The sequence below is a fragment of the Poecilia latipinna genome, unplaced genomic scaffold (genome assembly GCF_001443285.1).
Source record: "Poecilia latipinna isolate Pla-1442-1.1 unplaced genomic scaffold, P_latipinna-1.0 Scaffold2292, whole genome shotgun sequence".
In the NCBI taxonomy this organism is placed as follows: Eukaryota; Metazoa; Chordata; class Actinopteri; order Cyprinodontiformes; family Poeciliidae; genus Poecilia; species Poecilia latipinna.
In genome coordinates, this window is record NW_015114908.1 from 83,409 (window position 1) to 98,690 (window position 15,282).

Here is a 15,282-nt window from a genome sequence, read left to right on the forward strand (position 1 = left end):
TATTCTCCTCTTCAAACTGAATATTTAAAACCCAAACATGGTTATAAATATCCTACTATTATAGCAGAATAATCTAGTCCAGGTTTGAAGAGTCTAGGTGTTGTAGTTTTGGAATTAAAGCAGATCTTGTGTGATCAAGACCGAAAAAAAATGGCAAAAGTTGCCCTTTGTTGAAGTTTCACACATCCCAAACATGGTTATAAATATTCTACTATTGAGCAGAATAATCCAGTCCAGCTTTGAAGAGTCTAGGTGTTGTAGATTTGGAATTAGAGCAGTCCTCATGTGACCAAGTTAAAGAAATAGAAGTGAAATCACCCGTTCTTTAAATTTTACAAATCAGAAAAAGGTTTCACAAATCACAAACAGGTTTTAAATATTCTTCTATTAGAGCAGAATAATCCAGTCCAGGTTTGAAGAGTTGAGGTGTTCTAGTTTTTAAACTAGAGTCGATTAAAGATGCAGAAGGTAGTGAAAAATTAAGTGGAATCGCCCTTTTGCCACTTCCTGAATCGGAAGCTAGAATAGGAACCCAACTTCAGCTTTGTGATTGTGTTTCTCATTGATCTGTTTATGCTCAAATGTGGCGTTTTCGAAGCGCAGTGAATGCTGTTCTGTAGACACTTCTTTTGAAACATAATTTTAACATGTAACATGTAACTTTAAACATGTATGCTTCAAATGGAATTTATAGTAAAGTTTTGCAAACGGTTTGTCACACAGGTACCATTTTTCAACAGGCATTGATGCAGCCACCTACAATTTAGAAACATCTGTGGTGCGCATAGGTTTCAACCAGTTAATTTAGCCACCAGTTAATCCATAACACCGGAAAATCTACGTTCCAACAGGAAGTCCTCTTCCCGTGTTACCTGACAACTTGCCACACTTTTCAACAAGCATAAAGTAGAATACCATAGAATAGTCTTCGTTTGTTATATATACTTTTAAAAATACACACATGACATTAAAAAAACAAGCTGGTTGGTATGCGAGTCAAACTAATAACAATAGTATAACAACATTAGTTTCTATACAAAACACAAGCCCAGCTACCGCTCAGCGGTCCTGGAGAAGTAGTTTAAATGAACATACCTCGTCCTTTTTGCGATCACAAGTCATTTCTCTGCAGCTTAGTTGGTAAATCTGAGCTAACAAGGCGGGTTGCCTGCTTCAAAGAAACCTGGTTTCGCTTTCAGCTCCTTTTATTTCGCCTTACGTCTCCCCCTGCAGGTAATAATGGGAATAACAGAAACAATTCGACAAGTGAAAGACCTTTAGTATCTGTGTGGAGTTTACACTCTCAGTACCTGCTCTTAAAACGCAAAAGTAATGAACGGTATCTTCATTTCGAACCTATAATAATTATACTGTAATCATTTGACGAAAGACCATGTAAGTTATCAGACTTCAGGAATAGATTTTATATTTCTCACACCGTCTTACATTAAATCTGATTAAAGGTTTTTTTTGTTTTATGCCAGTTGAGGTTATTCAGATTATTTCTATTTGCTAAATGCTAAAGTAATAAAATAGATTCTGTTAATTTATTAATTTTCTTTCAATTTAAATTTAGAAGATAACATACACTCCATACCAACTTTTAAACTTTAACTGTGTGATGTCCTAAAATGTTGCCTAAGTATTTCAACATTAAGTTATTACTTCATGAAGCTATTCATTTTGTGAGGTGCATCAAAATGTAATGTTGGTCATGTGGACAAACATTTCATCAGACCATAAAGGATTTATCCTTAAATGAAGATCTTTGTCAATTCAGTTCAATTCAGTTTACATATATTTAATTATGTAAAAGATGTTTTCCTATCTGAATGGCCTTTCAACCCATGCAGCCTACTGACCTTTTTGACCAGTTTTCATTTTGACATAAAATATCTTACATTTTTTTTCAAAAATCTTTTTGTAGAAAAACCATGACTATTTTTGTGTTGTCACTGCTAAGGAGAGACAACTAGTTATTAGGTGGCAATTACTTTTCCCCAAAGGGCCAGGTTGGTTTGGCCAGATTCTTCTCCCTTAATTTCAATTAATAGAATCACTTGAATACAGGTTTTTGTTTTTATCCGATTATCTTTATCAGCTTCATAATCAGAAGTGTTCTGTTGTGACAATGCCCTGTTGCCCCAAAAAACAAAAGCAAAAAAAAAAAAACAAAACAAAAAAAACAGGGGAACTCCGTTGGGGCAAACACTCTTTTTTACAGATCTATATAACTATGTGGTTGTTCTTTTTGTTCTTTTCTTCTGTGACAGACCGGGCAACACACAATAAGACAATATAAAAAGATTAAATTGTTTTATTTTTTCAAGTATTATGTTAATTTATATTATTTTCATGATGAACATTACTGAAATCCTCCTCAATGGAAAAACCAGGGGATTACCTAACCATCAGATTCTGGTTTTAATTACAAAGCAGCTTTCTCCATATTTACACTGGGTTTTTTCTTTTTTTTTTTTTATCTGATGTATTTGTTGATGAGCTCCAAGTCTCTGAGGTTGGAAGGCCTCTTTGCCATCACTTTAGCACACTTCCTAAATTCAAATGAGTGTTTTGAAAAAGACAGTCAGAAACTTACAAAATTATGACCTCACCATGTTGGTGTTGGTGTATGCAAACCTCAGAATTTTCTGAAAATAGGAAAAGTATGGTCTGACTCTGAATAATGTCAGACAGTGAGGAAAAATGTCTTATCCATGTATTCACTGCAGTGTCATGGGTCGTCCAGCAGAGGTCACTAGAGCTCCATATGATGTGGGTGTTCTTTTCTTCTATGACATACTGTGCCAGGGGTCGGCAACCCAAAATGTTGAAGGAGCCATGTTGGACCAAAAAAAAAAAAAAAAAATGTCTGGAGCCGCAAAAAATTAAAAGCCTTATATAAGGCTTATAATGAAAGCAAAACAGGCTTTAAGTGTTTATATTACACTATTATCAAAATGACTAAGTGCGTACATATTTAGCATTCATGATTAAATGTTTATTTTCCCTGCAGTGGGTCCTGGACGGAATGACGCACCACGTGACTACTCGATTGCGGTGCTTCAAATTTACCTTCCGTTACAATATTAATGTATCATGTTTCATTGCATTGATGAAATTAAAGAAATGCAATAAAGAATTCAGATTTTTGATGTATTTTTTTATTATGAAGATCAGCAGGGAAAGGGTCGTTTTTTTTTCCTTTTGGAACTCGAAAAATCTGCCCCCAAATGCAGTTTGCATAACGATCGCTCTTTGTAAATTACTGTTCGATCACCGTTAACTGTGTGATCGAAAGAACGTGCGAAAAAACAACAAAACGGAACGTGCATAACGTGCCCCTTATCTGGGCAACAAACGAAATGCAATAAAACGCAATCTACAGTTGTAAAAGTAAAGCAATGCGCTTATAAATACATAGGCGTAAATCCCGGGGGTTCGGAGGGTCCGGACCCCCCCAATCTTGGAAAAGTCTAGAATTGTCCCCCCCAAATAAAATCTTTGAAGAAACGTTTGCATTTAAATAATATCAATATGAAAAGGCAAAAGAAACAAAGAACAAACTAAATCTGCCATTTATCTCAGAAAAGTTAGAATTAACTTTTAGGTCCCCCCTACCATTATTAGAACAATGGTTCAGTCCAAAGTGAAGGAAGAGCATCATCTGCGCTGAACAGCACAGGCTTATCAGAGCCACTGAAGTGAGGAGTTAGCTGTAGCTCTGCAGCACAAACATAAAACCTTCCAGTAAGTAAATACTTAAAAGACATGTAACACCTTTTATTTTCTTTCACTGCTCAATAAGAAGAAACACATCAACAATAAAGATCAGACTGCAGTTCGTTATTTTCTTACTTTGGCTGAATTATGATGAGCTGTCTCATTAGCAAAACTGCTACACTGCTTTCATAGACTTAAGCTTTTTTTTTTGTCAAAGGTAGCAAACATCTCATTCACATTTAACTCTTTAAGTTTTAGTTAATTAGAAGAGTTTGAAACGGGAGGGAGGGGCTGAGCAAGAGGACCATCTCGGACCATCTCAGAGTGTGGGAACCAAGAACAGATAGAAAAAAACAGAAAGTTATGCCTTTATTTCTCACCATCTTCAACATTAAAGCCTTTAAAACCACAAAATAAAATCTGAATATTTTTCTATATAAGCTCTGGAGCTTAAATGTTACGTTTAAGTTATAATATCCCCCAGAATATTCATTTCTATCTACCTGTTGGTTATCCATCACCCAAGACATGGCAAAATTAAAAAAAGGCTTAAAAATAAAGCAACTTAAGTTATAATTTACATAGGCCATAACTTGTATTGGGAGCTATTTCAATAAATCACTGCTTATGAGGAATTTTATTAAGAGCAGTTACACATTAAAGCTTTTTTATTTAGAACCTTAAAATTTTATAAAGGTGTAGTAGAGATTTGATCAGTGAGACTGAACAAAACTCATATAGAAGCAACATTTAAATTTTAGTTTTATTTCTCAACTTGCTTACTGAGAAAAACACTTTTGATGTGTATTACTAGACATTTTTGGTCCTGCAGCTTGAATGTGGTTTAAAAACTCTTTAAACCACATATTACGTTACATTTCACTGTAACTTTGCCGACACCCCCAAAATTGGTCTTAAGAAATGTTCCTGTTTATGGTCCCCCCCAATAATGAGATGGGATCTACACCCTTGTATACATGTACATTTCCATTTTTTTTTTTTTTCCCCAAAAAATTTTAGGTGCGGCTTAACAGTAAGGTGCGCTCTCTTTTTGTTATTTGACAACTTCTCGCTACAGAGCAAACATTCAGGTAATCCTTTCCGCAATGAATGTAAATGATTCAGAATCTCTCCTTGGCTATTTTCCTCTTTTCTGCTTTGCTATCCATGGCCCACCACACCCGTCAGTTTGTTTACAGCCACCTGCCTCGCACCCCGCCCAGCTGAAAGGAACGTACAGAGGCTATGACGCAAATCTTCGTTGACAGAAATTTTACAGACTTTTTAGGCTATATTAGCATAAGGTTAGATGTCCACCTGCCTGCAAAATTAAGGAACCCCATATAAAATAACCCATAGGCCTTACCTGTTCACGTTTATAATGTAGAAATATTTTCTTCTTTAGATGGTTCAGTCTAGTTAATTCGATGATATTTTCAGTGTTAGCTCCATTAGATTTTATAATCTCAATAGGCTACCTTAGACTGCAGTGCAGTAAGATGTCATAGTCCAGAGTTAAGCTATTGCTCTCCAGGTGATTTGGTGTTTTTTTTTTTTTTCCAACACTGACTGACTCTCACTGATCAGCCTGTCAAACTGGACTATCAGGATTCCAGCCACAAACCCATCCACCCCACCCGTCCTGCATGATCTGCTGGAAAGTGTCTGGGATCGAGGAGGAACATTTTGTCAGGGCTTTGACTGGCCTGCTGTGGGCTTGGATAGAAGTATGGCAAAAAGCACAAACAGGCTGTTTTGAAGGCTGTGGCCAGCATCGCATCGTCAGATCAAATTTGAGTTTGTTGATGGGTTTATTCATCTGAATGTGTGAATTATATCAGAAAATATGTCCTCAAATGTTAAATGATGGTATTATCAGGCCTACAGCTGGGTAAAACACACATCAAGTAAAATATTTTCAGTATTTCAGGCAGCATCCTGAGTACACTGAGCTCTCACAGCTTGAAAATATCACACAGTTTGGATTGAAGAGGTTTAGACATCTGTCAAATTCAGCCAATAGAATGTAGGCTACATTAGGAATATTGAAAAAATCCTGCTGAGGGATTAAGTCCAAATTCTAATCTGATCATAGAAGTTGGATGGCAGCAAAACAGCTCTTCCAAAAACTGCATAGGTAGTAGAAAAAGATCAATGTATGAGGAATTTGCAGTAGCAGAGAGAATCTTAGCTGAACATGCAGCAGGTCGGAGCCACATTGTTCCGTGTAAATGGTGTGAAATATTAGAGCTGTCTGTCAAACATGATCAACTGCGGTGAAAAGCCTCTCACTACCAGTCCAGAGCCCACTCTGCAAGCCTGTCCAGCTTTATGTGTTTTCCTGCCATTCATGCATTGGGAGAGGATTTATGGAATCAGCGTATGTGCTAATTTTTGAAGTAAAACAAAAACAAAAGGAAAAAAAAACATTAATGTCTAATAACCAGTTATTAGACATGCTACGTGTCAAGTTTTAGTTAGATTTTATTTACTAGTGTGGTGAAATATTTTTGTCCTGTACACACTTTTAATGTCACACTTAATTTTTCCTTTTTTTTTTCCCTCTTGTGCCAGTGAGTCATTTGTATATTTTATTCAGTTTTAAGACTCCCTCTGCTTTTTATGCCTGCCTATTTCTTGTAGCTCATGTATGCATTTCTCTTTGCATTTTGGACTCATTACATAAATGAGGGGGTTTTATTGAAAGTGGGTCATGGAGTCTTGATGTCTTTTTTTCTGGCTTGTTGCTTTATCGACATCAAATCTACCCACACCAGTGGAAGAGAGACACTGCATCTTTGGTAAATGAAGCTGATACAGAGGTAAGCAATTTAGTAAATAAATAAGAAAATCTGCTTATCTTGAAATCCTATGCATTTTTATGAACTCATCATGCAGAAATACTTAATTTTATTAAAGTTCTTCTGGAAACTTACCAAATTGCATAGCAAGGACTAAACTAGGAGCAAGGGAAGGAATGGGAATCAATATAATTTTTCACCCATCCCATAAACATATTATTTTTAATGCTAATTTAAAAATATGAGAAAACACATTGTACAATATTGCAACATTTCTATATTCTATATTATTTTTGACATACATTTTCCTTCAGTACACCAAAAATATGTCACTTGATTTATTGAAACTCCTGAAGTTGGATTTTTGTGTTTTGGTTGGTCAACCAAATATTAAGTCTGGGGGCCATGGAACATTTTTTAATGACAGAATGTTTTGTAAATCTATTTTAGTTTTCAAAGGAATCTATTATGCAAATATTGCTGTGATATGGTGGGGATCGAATGAAAGAGTCCATCAGTTTTGGAGATTTTTTTTATATATAACCCATACAGTTAATTTAAAATGATGGTATCACCTCTTACTCAATACTTTATGTTAATCAAGTCAACGTTAATTTTGTTTTTGGAGTTTTTCAGCAACTGTATTGCATTATCCCATACAGGCCTCTCACAATACTTTGGGTCCCTTTTTGTACAGGGAAAACCTTTATTTCCATATGGAAAAAAAAAAAAAACCTTAGCATTCCTGTGTGCCTAACTATCAGGCATGCAGAGGTAGGAGGGGGGCAGAGAGAGCTTGAGCCCCTGCCTCTTTAATCCTTGATGCACCTAGTGCCGTTTTTTTTTCTTTTTTTTTCCCCAATTTTTATTTTTTGTTTTATCTGTGTGTCAGGAGGCCTTCTTGTGCCCCTCAACAATAATATTTAGCTAATTATAATTTTGCATAATAAAATAGTTTGGCTGTGGCTGCTTTCGGTCTATTAACGACTGAGGATTCTCAGTTTCTCTGCCTCCATGTTATTAAGACCGGTGCCGATGGTCAAGAGGAGGGGGGCTGATCTGCGCCCTTTGACTCTAAATTATGGGCAAGAATATTTTTTTTAATATATACTTGTTTGTGTATAAAAACGTCATGCTGAAATTAGAAAAACCGTTATATTTATTTTTCGTAATTGTCCTCGCAATAGCGAGAAAAACCCTCCTCGCCCCTAAACACAGAAGTGGTTCATCTGCAGAGAAAACTATAACTTTAATTTTATCAGACTACCCAAGAGACTGTCTCTTGGACTAAATGCAGTCTGAGTCGGTCCCACCGACATATAAAGAATATCTGTTTTTATATTAGACATTACTAAAAGATACCGCGAGTTTCACCGTGATGCACTTCAAAGCTCCGGTACCGCCTGCTCGCTGTTCGCTCTCTGCTTCACTTTAACCTGACGTTACTACCAGGCGATTTGCATTGCTGCTGACGGGATCTGGGTTGGAGAGGAGCGGTTGTGAATAATACTGCAGAACCTCAACTGCTAAAGAAAGATTCGGTTCATAGTGTTACGCCCCTGTAAAAGGGAATAATGAAAACACGGACACGATGTTATTTCTTTCGTCTCCAGCAGTGGCAGCAGTGGTCCCCAAAGTATGGCCCGTGGGCCGGATCCGGCCCACCTCCCCATTTGGTCCCGCCTCCTGAACAATACCAGAGAGCATTTAGATTTTTTTTTTCATGTACCTTATTTTCCAGACTATAAACCGCTACTTTTTTCCTAAGCTTTGAACCATGCAGTTTATAGCCCGGTGCAGCTTACATTTGGATTTTTCTTCAACCACCAGGGGGCTCTTTAGCAGGAAGTGAATCATTGGAAGTCAAAATTGGAAATAAAAGAAGAAAGCGCCCATTAAAACGGAATTAGGTTTTAATAGGGAATTGAAATTTGAGAATGTTGTTGGTCAGTTAAATAGCATTGAATGTTGTCGTCTTCTGTCACCGTGTTGCCGCCAGCTCGCCACCAGGGGGTTCCCCCAGCTCTCTCCTGATGCTCCACCTTGCAGGTGTGTCAGCACACACATGCAGACAGTGGGGCAAAAAGTGGGTATGCAGCGCATGCAACGCATAGGGGTGCTGCACCAGAGGGGGCGTCAAAACCCTGTCTGGAGGGGGCGGCGCCCCGATGATGCCTTCGCATACACTTCACCGCACTCTTACGCTCCTTCACCCTTACGAACCTTCCTTTTGGGGGGGAGGTGGGGCGCCGATTTATGTTGTCGCATCCACCTGAATAATATGTAGTTGCGCCCCTGCCTGCAGATCATCCGTTAAGTTCCAGGACTATAGGAGGAGCCTCCAGCCAACACTTCCACGCCAGAGTGTTGACCCTTGTGGTAACTGAGAGCCATTGGAAAGCCTTGTGTTGTGACACGTTCTTGTTCTAACCTCACGTCTCCTCGTCTCAGGTTTGATCGAGCCCGGAAACCAGATCAAGTCCGGGATCAGTCAAGCCCGCTAGCAGGGATCCGGATCTCCTCTCCCTGGGTGTCCTGACGCAGCGAGCATCACCAAGTCAGCTTCCCTCTCCCTCTGCTTCCCCGAGCAGACATTCTTCGGACCCCGTAAGCCCAGTACGTTATTCCCCAAGCTCTGCCGGCCTCGTATACTCACCTCTCCGGATCTGTCTTTTCAGAGCCCAGCCCCGACGCTTCTGACCTGCCTGCTGTTTATGGTTTCTCCAACTCGTACCACATTATTTCGTTTGTAAATAAAACCCTTAATCTTCAGTCTTCCTGAGTGTTTTGATGCATGTAGGTTCGGAACATTCCTAAAACCATGACATTGAGGGGACAAAGAAGATTTTTCGTTTAAATAATACTGGGATCATTATGAGAATTTGAGATATATATGTTAGGATCCAGTAGATGGCAGTAGTGCAACAATAATGGATGCANGTTCCCGTTGAAATCTGAAGAAGAAGAAGAAGAAGAAGAAGAAGAAGAAGCGCCCATTTTCATTTAGCACATGCTAGTAGCAGACACGAAGGATCAGCACTTTTACTGTTACAGTTACCATTCGGAAACTACTGTAATCAGTTCAGTTAAATCCAAACTTGGCAACTTTTCTTTTTCAACCGTAATAAATATGACATTCAATTGACCTGTTATGACTCAAATTTTGAGTGTCCGCCCCCCTCTGCTGCTGCTGCTGCATCGTTGTGGAAAAACTGGAGCAGCAGAGATATCTGCGGCTTATATGTGTATGTATGTGTATGTTATATGTTTACTGTTTTTTTTTTAAACTGGGGTTGTGGCTTATTGCCTGGTGGGGCTTATAGTCTGGAAAATACGGTATTTATTTAATAAATAGTGTTATTTCATGGATTTTTTTCTGTGAAGAAGCCAGAGAGGGTTATTTGATTGTGCTTTCTGGAAAACAATAAATTTTTACATTTAGGCACTCCTGCAATCGTCACACTTTTTCTGTTACAAACTGACTCCGGCCCCCCACCAGAGAATGGAAAAGTTATGTGGTTCTCCCAGGAAAAAGTTTGGGGACCCCTGCTGTAGATGATTACTAATCATTAAGATGAGCAATGTTCTGTTCTATCCTGTCACATGTTCAAATTTTGACCCAGCAATGGTGAGAAAATCACAAGTTCTTTTAGGCTTTCTGCAGGCAGTGTACACAAAAGTCCTATTATCTCCAACTGTAATGCCTCTACCTCGGTTGACTCCATCTTCTTTTCCATAGCTGTTCAGTGTTCTGTTGTAGCAGTAATTTGTTTGCTAAACCTTGGTTGCAGCACTCCTGGCACCTTAGGTTCACCTCAGATTGCTTTTGCCGTTGGTAGTACAAACTCAGGCTGCCTACAAATCTGATATTTAATAATTATTTGTACAAACCACTGTCTCAAGCATTGTATGACCTTATTATCAAAACAGCTGTTTAATTGTTCTAAGTCTCAAAATAACTTCCAAGTTCAGTTTATTAAGTAAATCAGTAACATTTGATCAAGAGTACTCAGATTGAAAGAGAGAATGCAAATGATTCACTGGGATGTGCACGCCCCACTATTTGAGAAGTACTGTTCTACACAAATCTAGAAGGCTCTAGGAATCCTTTCCATGCACTCTGATCATCATTTGGAAAAGTCATATTTTAAGCTGGGTAATTTCAACAGCTTTATTTAATTTTTTGAAACAAATTTAGTTTCCTTATGGTGTGTTTGAGACTATTGTATTGCTTGGAATTCTACAATTGTTTTATCTTTGGATTTTATTAAGAATTCAATTTCTGAATAACTTCTTTCTTCAAATAGGAAGTGTATCAGAACCATATATCATGATGTATGATCACAGCATGATGTTCAAACCTGCCAACTTCACTTTTAGTTATGTGTTCAGTGACATTCAAAGAGTTCTGCTTTGGCCTCATTTGACCTGACTATGTATTGTATTTGTCCTAGTATTTCACTGGTTTGTCCAAATCTTTTGCAGCAAACTTGAAACAAGCTTAGCCTTGCATTTTCTTCAGCAGGTGAGTCTTGGGCAGTGAATGTAGATAGAGGCCATTGCCGCAGCGTACTTAACTTATGGTCTTTGTGGGAAAAGTGTACCTGCTGTTTCTTGGTTCTTCTAAAGCATAATGCAAGTGCTCGTTGGTTTAATGACAACTATTTTTAGCATTTATTTTATTTCTCTGTCAAAAAACCTCCTAGGACACTAGGACACTAGGTCCTAGGTTTTTTGACAGAGAAAATTTATGCTGAAATTTTGTTCTTACCAATGTTCTTTTCTCCATAATGAACTCCATAAACATTCAGCAGAACATTCAGAATTTTTGAAATGGAGCTGTAGTCTTTACCGTTGGTGTGCTTTTTAACCTTTGTGAAGATCTCCAATATTTTACTAAAGTGAAAACATTTTATTGACTATGTTGTTATTAAACCAGCTGATAACGATTTGAACATAGCAGCAGAAATAGTTTCGAAATACTGACAGACTTTAGCTAGTTTCAGTGTGTCATTCCAACTTCTTATTCAGAATTTAATATGTGGTCAATTTGCATTAATTTTTGTGTTTATGTAGATCTCTTGTGATTCTACATTTGGTGTGAGATTCATGTCCACTGTCCTATAGGAAATTCATGAACTAAGAAAAATGTGAGGTGAGCATATTTTAACCATTTTATTCTGGCTGACTGCTGATTCTGATTTAGTTTTTCTGTTTTAGGGTCACACTACAGAACAATTTTTCCTGATGCACTAAGCATGTCTGTCATTAACTTCCCCATCTGCATTCTGGTCATTTATTCTTCTGCTTCTTCAGTCTTTGGATTCCTTTTTTATTTTCTCATGCTGCCCTTTACATGTGTTTCTATCCCTCGGATTGTTGTTTTCTTACAATCAATATGGATTTTTTTAATTTTCATCATTTGCACACACACACACACACACACACACACACACACACAGTTATTGATATTGTTATTGGCAAAGGAAGTTCATTTTTGTTGCACTGCTAGATGAAATTCTGAATGAAGTCATTAGGTCTCCTGTTGGTGTATGCTGTATTATTTTCAAATCTGTACATTTTAGCTCAGGTTTATTCAGCTTTTGTCTATCATTTTGATTCTAAATAATCCTCACACTTCTTACCTTACAGTTTCCATCAACCTCAAGTGAAGGCATCTTAATAAACACTAAGCATCTGCCTGAGGAGACTTGAAGGCATCACTTAAAGGTGGCAAAATGACAATCTGACAGATGTCCTATTTAGTCTACCAGGCTTTATGCACTAATACACATGCATTTCGCGCAGACAGCAGATACAGTTACTAATGGACCTCTGTCAGGTGACTGCTTTAGCAAAGACCAAGGAGATAGTTACCATGGAAACAGGCATATATTAAACCCCCTAAACGAGCAGAAGGGTGCCTGTGTCCTTTATGCTCTAGCAGTTTCCCTTCTGAAAGGGACAACATTTATAACAGTCTAACAGAGGAAGTATGTTTTAAAATAACATTTGACGTTTTGGACTTGCCAAGTGTACAAAGACGCCAAGAAGACAAATGGAGACAACAGGCAGCAGAGACCTTGGGGAAGGCTTTAAACATACCTCAGTACCAAGGCATTTTTCATCTGCAGTAACTTAAGAGCCCTTTAAAATCTGCAACAGATAAAATCAGAAGATTTTAGAGCAGTGTAAATAACTCTCATTATCAGTTCATGGACACTGGCAAAAGGGCAAATAATGTGCTGTTTGAGAAAAAAAGGAAGATTGTTTACACAAAAGCTGTTAGAGACTGATGTTATTCATCAAGGAGCAAGATGGTCACCATGTGCTTCTCACCAATTCCTATGCATAAAACTCGTCTTCTAAGTTAAGTCTGTACCTCTGAGCAAATGAATAATAATAAAAATAGTTTTTTTTAAATAAAAATGACCAAGGCAACTGTTCATAAAAATACAAATACATATTAAAGACTGTTCAAGTCATATTCTGAGTATTTTCCACACAAATTAGGTGCCGCAGTTCAAATGGTTAGACATACTCTAGAGTTCAGTTTTACTGCTCCGTTTCAACAAAACTGACGCAGAAGCTGTGCTGAAGTATTAAAGGAACACACTTAGACATGCACACACTCATACTCACATACACGCACACACACACACACACACACACACACACACACACACACACACACAGTTGTATTTTCATATCTTGTGGGGATTTTACATTGACTTCCATTCATTTTCTACAGCCTAACACTTATCCTATGCCTAACCATAACCATCAGATACCCAACCTTAACAATAACCAAAAATTGATTTACACCTTAGCCCTAAACCTAACACCTAACCCAAAAACAGCATTTCCCCTCATGGGGACCAAGAAAATGTCCCCACAAGGAGCAGTGGTCCCCAGAAATCCACATTGTAACCGGAAATAGGTTCCTTCAATGATATAAGAACCTGGTTCACGTACATACACACACACACACACACACACTACATTATTTTAATTTTATATTCAATGCCAATCAGTCTACAGAAAATGTACTTTTTATAATGTATGCTATACAAATTTTTTACATTGCTATTTCAAATCAAGGAGGAATACTTGGAGCAGCGTTGACAGACTGGCATGACATCCAGCTACAGAGCTTATAAGCTGTTTCATCATCTTGTTTGTTACAGTGGATCTTTTTTTTTTTTGAACAAAGACTTTATTTTATTAGTTCTGCATTCAAATTCAATGATTAACACATTAAGTCACAAACATCAATTACCAGTGCAACCAAACAAATCAGTTGAACAATAACATCCAAACGATTCGGCGAGCTGAAGTTCCAAGGAGCTTTTTCCTCCACTGCTCAGTGGAATATAAAACAGGTTACAAATGGATTACAAACATGAAATATGAAATAAAGGGAAAATCTTCCTCAAGTAACTTTTGCCTGCATCTTAACAGAGACATATGTTAACTATACCTATAAAGTGTATACCTGTGTTTACATTTATCTTACTTGCTACAATGTTAATTGCAAATATGTCATCAAAAGGTTCCACCTTTTCTTAAATAAATCAGTGGACATGTTTAGCTTTGCTGTTATTTTCTCCATTGTATAAACGTTCACTAGTCTCTCTTTCCATTGATTTAAAGTAGGGGGTAAAGGTTTATCCCAACTTACTGTTATCATTTTTTTTGGCTACGAGTACAAGGATTCCAAACAAGTACCATTTTTCTTTACTTAAATTACTTGGGGGTACTCCCAGAACAAAGACAAGGGGGTTCCATTCAATATAAATGTGTAAAATATTTGAAATTTCCTCTCTAATTCCCTCCCAGAACTTTTTAATCTTTGGACAATCCCAAAAGATATGAGTGTGATCTCCGACTAGTCCACACTGTCTCCAGCACAAATCTGATTTAGCTTGATCAAATTTTGAAATAATAAAAGGTGTTTTGAAATATCTGACGATTATTTTCCAATAAAATTCTTTCCATGTTGGGCTGTTAGTCAGTTTATGTCCATTTACACACACTTGTTCCCACTCTTCATCTTCAATCACAACATTCATTTCTAGTTCCCACCTTTCCTTTATCCCAGAAGGCCCCTCCAACAGACATGACTGCAAACATTTGTATAAATTTGACACAGTTTTATCCGATTTTGTTTCTTTGGTGATCATAATGAAGAATAATTCTAAATCAGTAGGTCGTGATTTAAGAAGAGACCATTCAGTATGTGACATCAGGTAACTTCTCAACTGCAAATATCTGTAAAAATCAGATGTAGTCAACCCATACTTCTCCTTAAACTGACTAAATGATTTCAAACAAGTCATCAATAAAAATTTAATTCTTGTTTTGCCAGATTCGAAATCCTGAATCTTGTTGCCCTGGTAAAAAGTCTATTATATCCAAAATTTTTAAAGCCCTAGATATAGATTGAGGAGCTTTCATATTTTTTTAATCATGCCTAAAGTCTTTTGTGTGCTTTTCATCCATATATTTGTAATTTTGTACCTGTTCCAGATTTCAGTTGAGCAAAATGCAAGGGCCTGTAATGAAAATTTACGGCAAGCGCTTTGTTCCAGTGTCAGCCATGTTGTTTCTTTACTCTGTATTAGCCAATCTACAGTTGCATATAATTGTGCTGCCCAATAGTATAATTTTAAATTTGGTACGTTAAGACCCCCATAAGGCTTACCACTGGTCAACTGTGTAAATTTTATTCTGGCCTTTCTTTTCTGCCAAATAAAGG

At 37.4% G+C, this 15,282-nt stretch overlaps 1 protein-coding gene and 1 long non-coding RNA gene across 2 annotated transcripts in view; one reads left to right on the forward strand and one right to left on the reverse strand.

The window, feature by feature from the left end:
- The window catches only part of LOC106937192 (E3 ubiquitin-protein ligase DTX3L-like), a 25,090-nt gene extending 23,591 nt beyond the window's left edge, over window positions 1-1,499 (reverse strand). Inside the window, exon 1 of the mRNA XM_015018591.1 lies at window positions 1,096-1,499. Within this exon, the coding sequence (XP_014874077.1) occupies window positions 1,096-1,122 (27 nt within the window). The 5' untranslated portion in view covers window positions 1,123-1,499. The remainder of the gene's footprint in view (window positions 1-1,095) is intronic.
- A 7,359-nt stretch (window positions 1,500-8,858) lies between these two features.
- On the forward strand, window positions 8,859-9,296 carry LOC106937190 (uncharacterized). The gene is made up of 3 exons (XR_001422337.1): window positions 8,859-8,903; window positions 8,976-9,131; window positions 9,203-9,296. It is a non-coding gene; the product is annotated as an uncharacterized LOC106937190 (long non-coding RNA).
- Window positions 9,297-15,282: the final 5,986 nt, after the last annotated feature.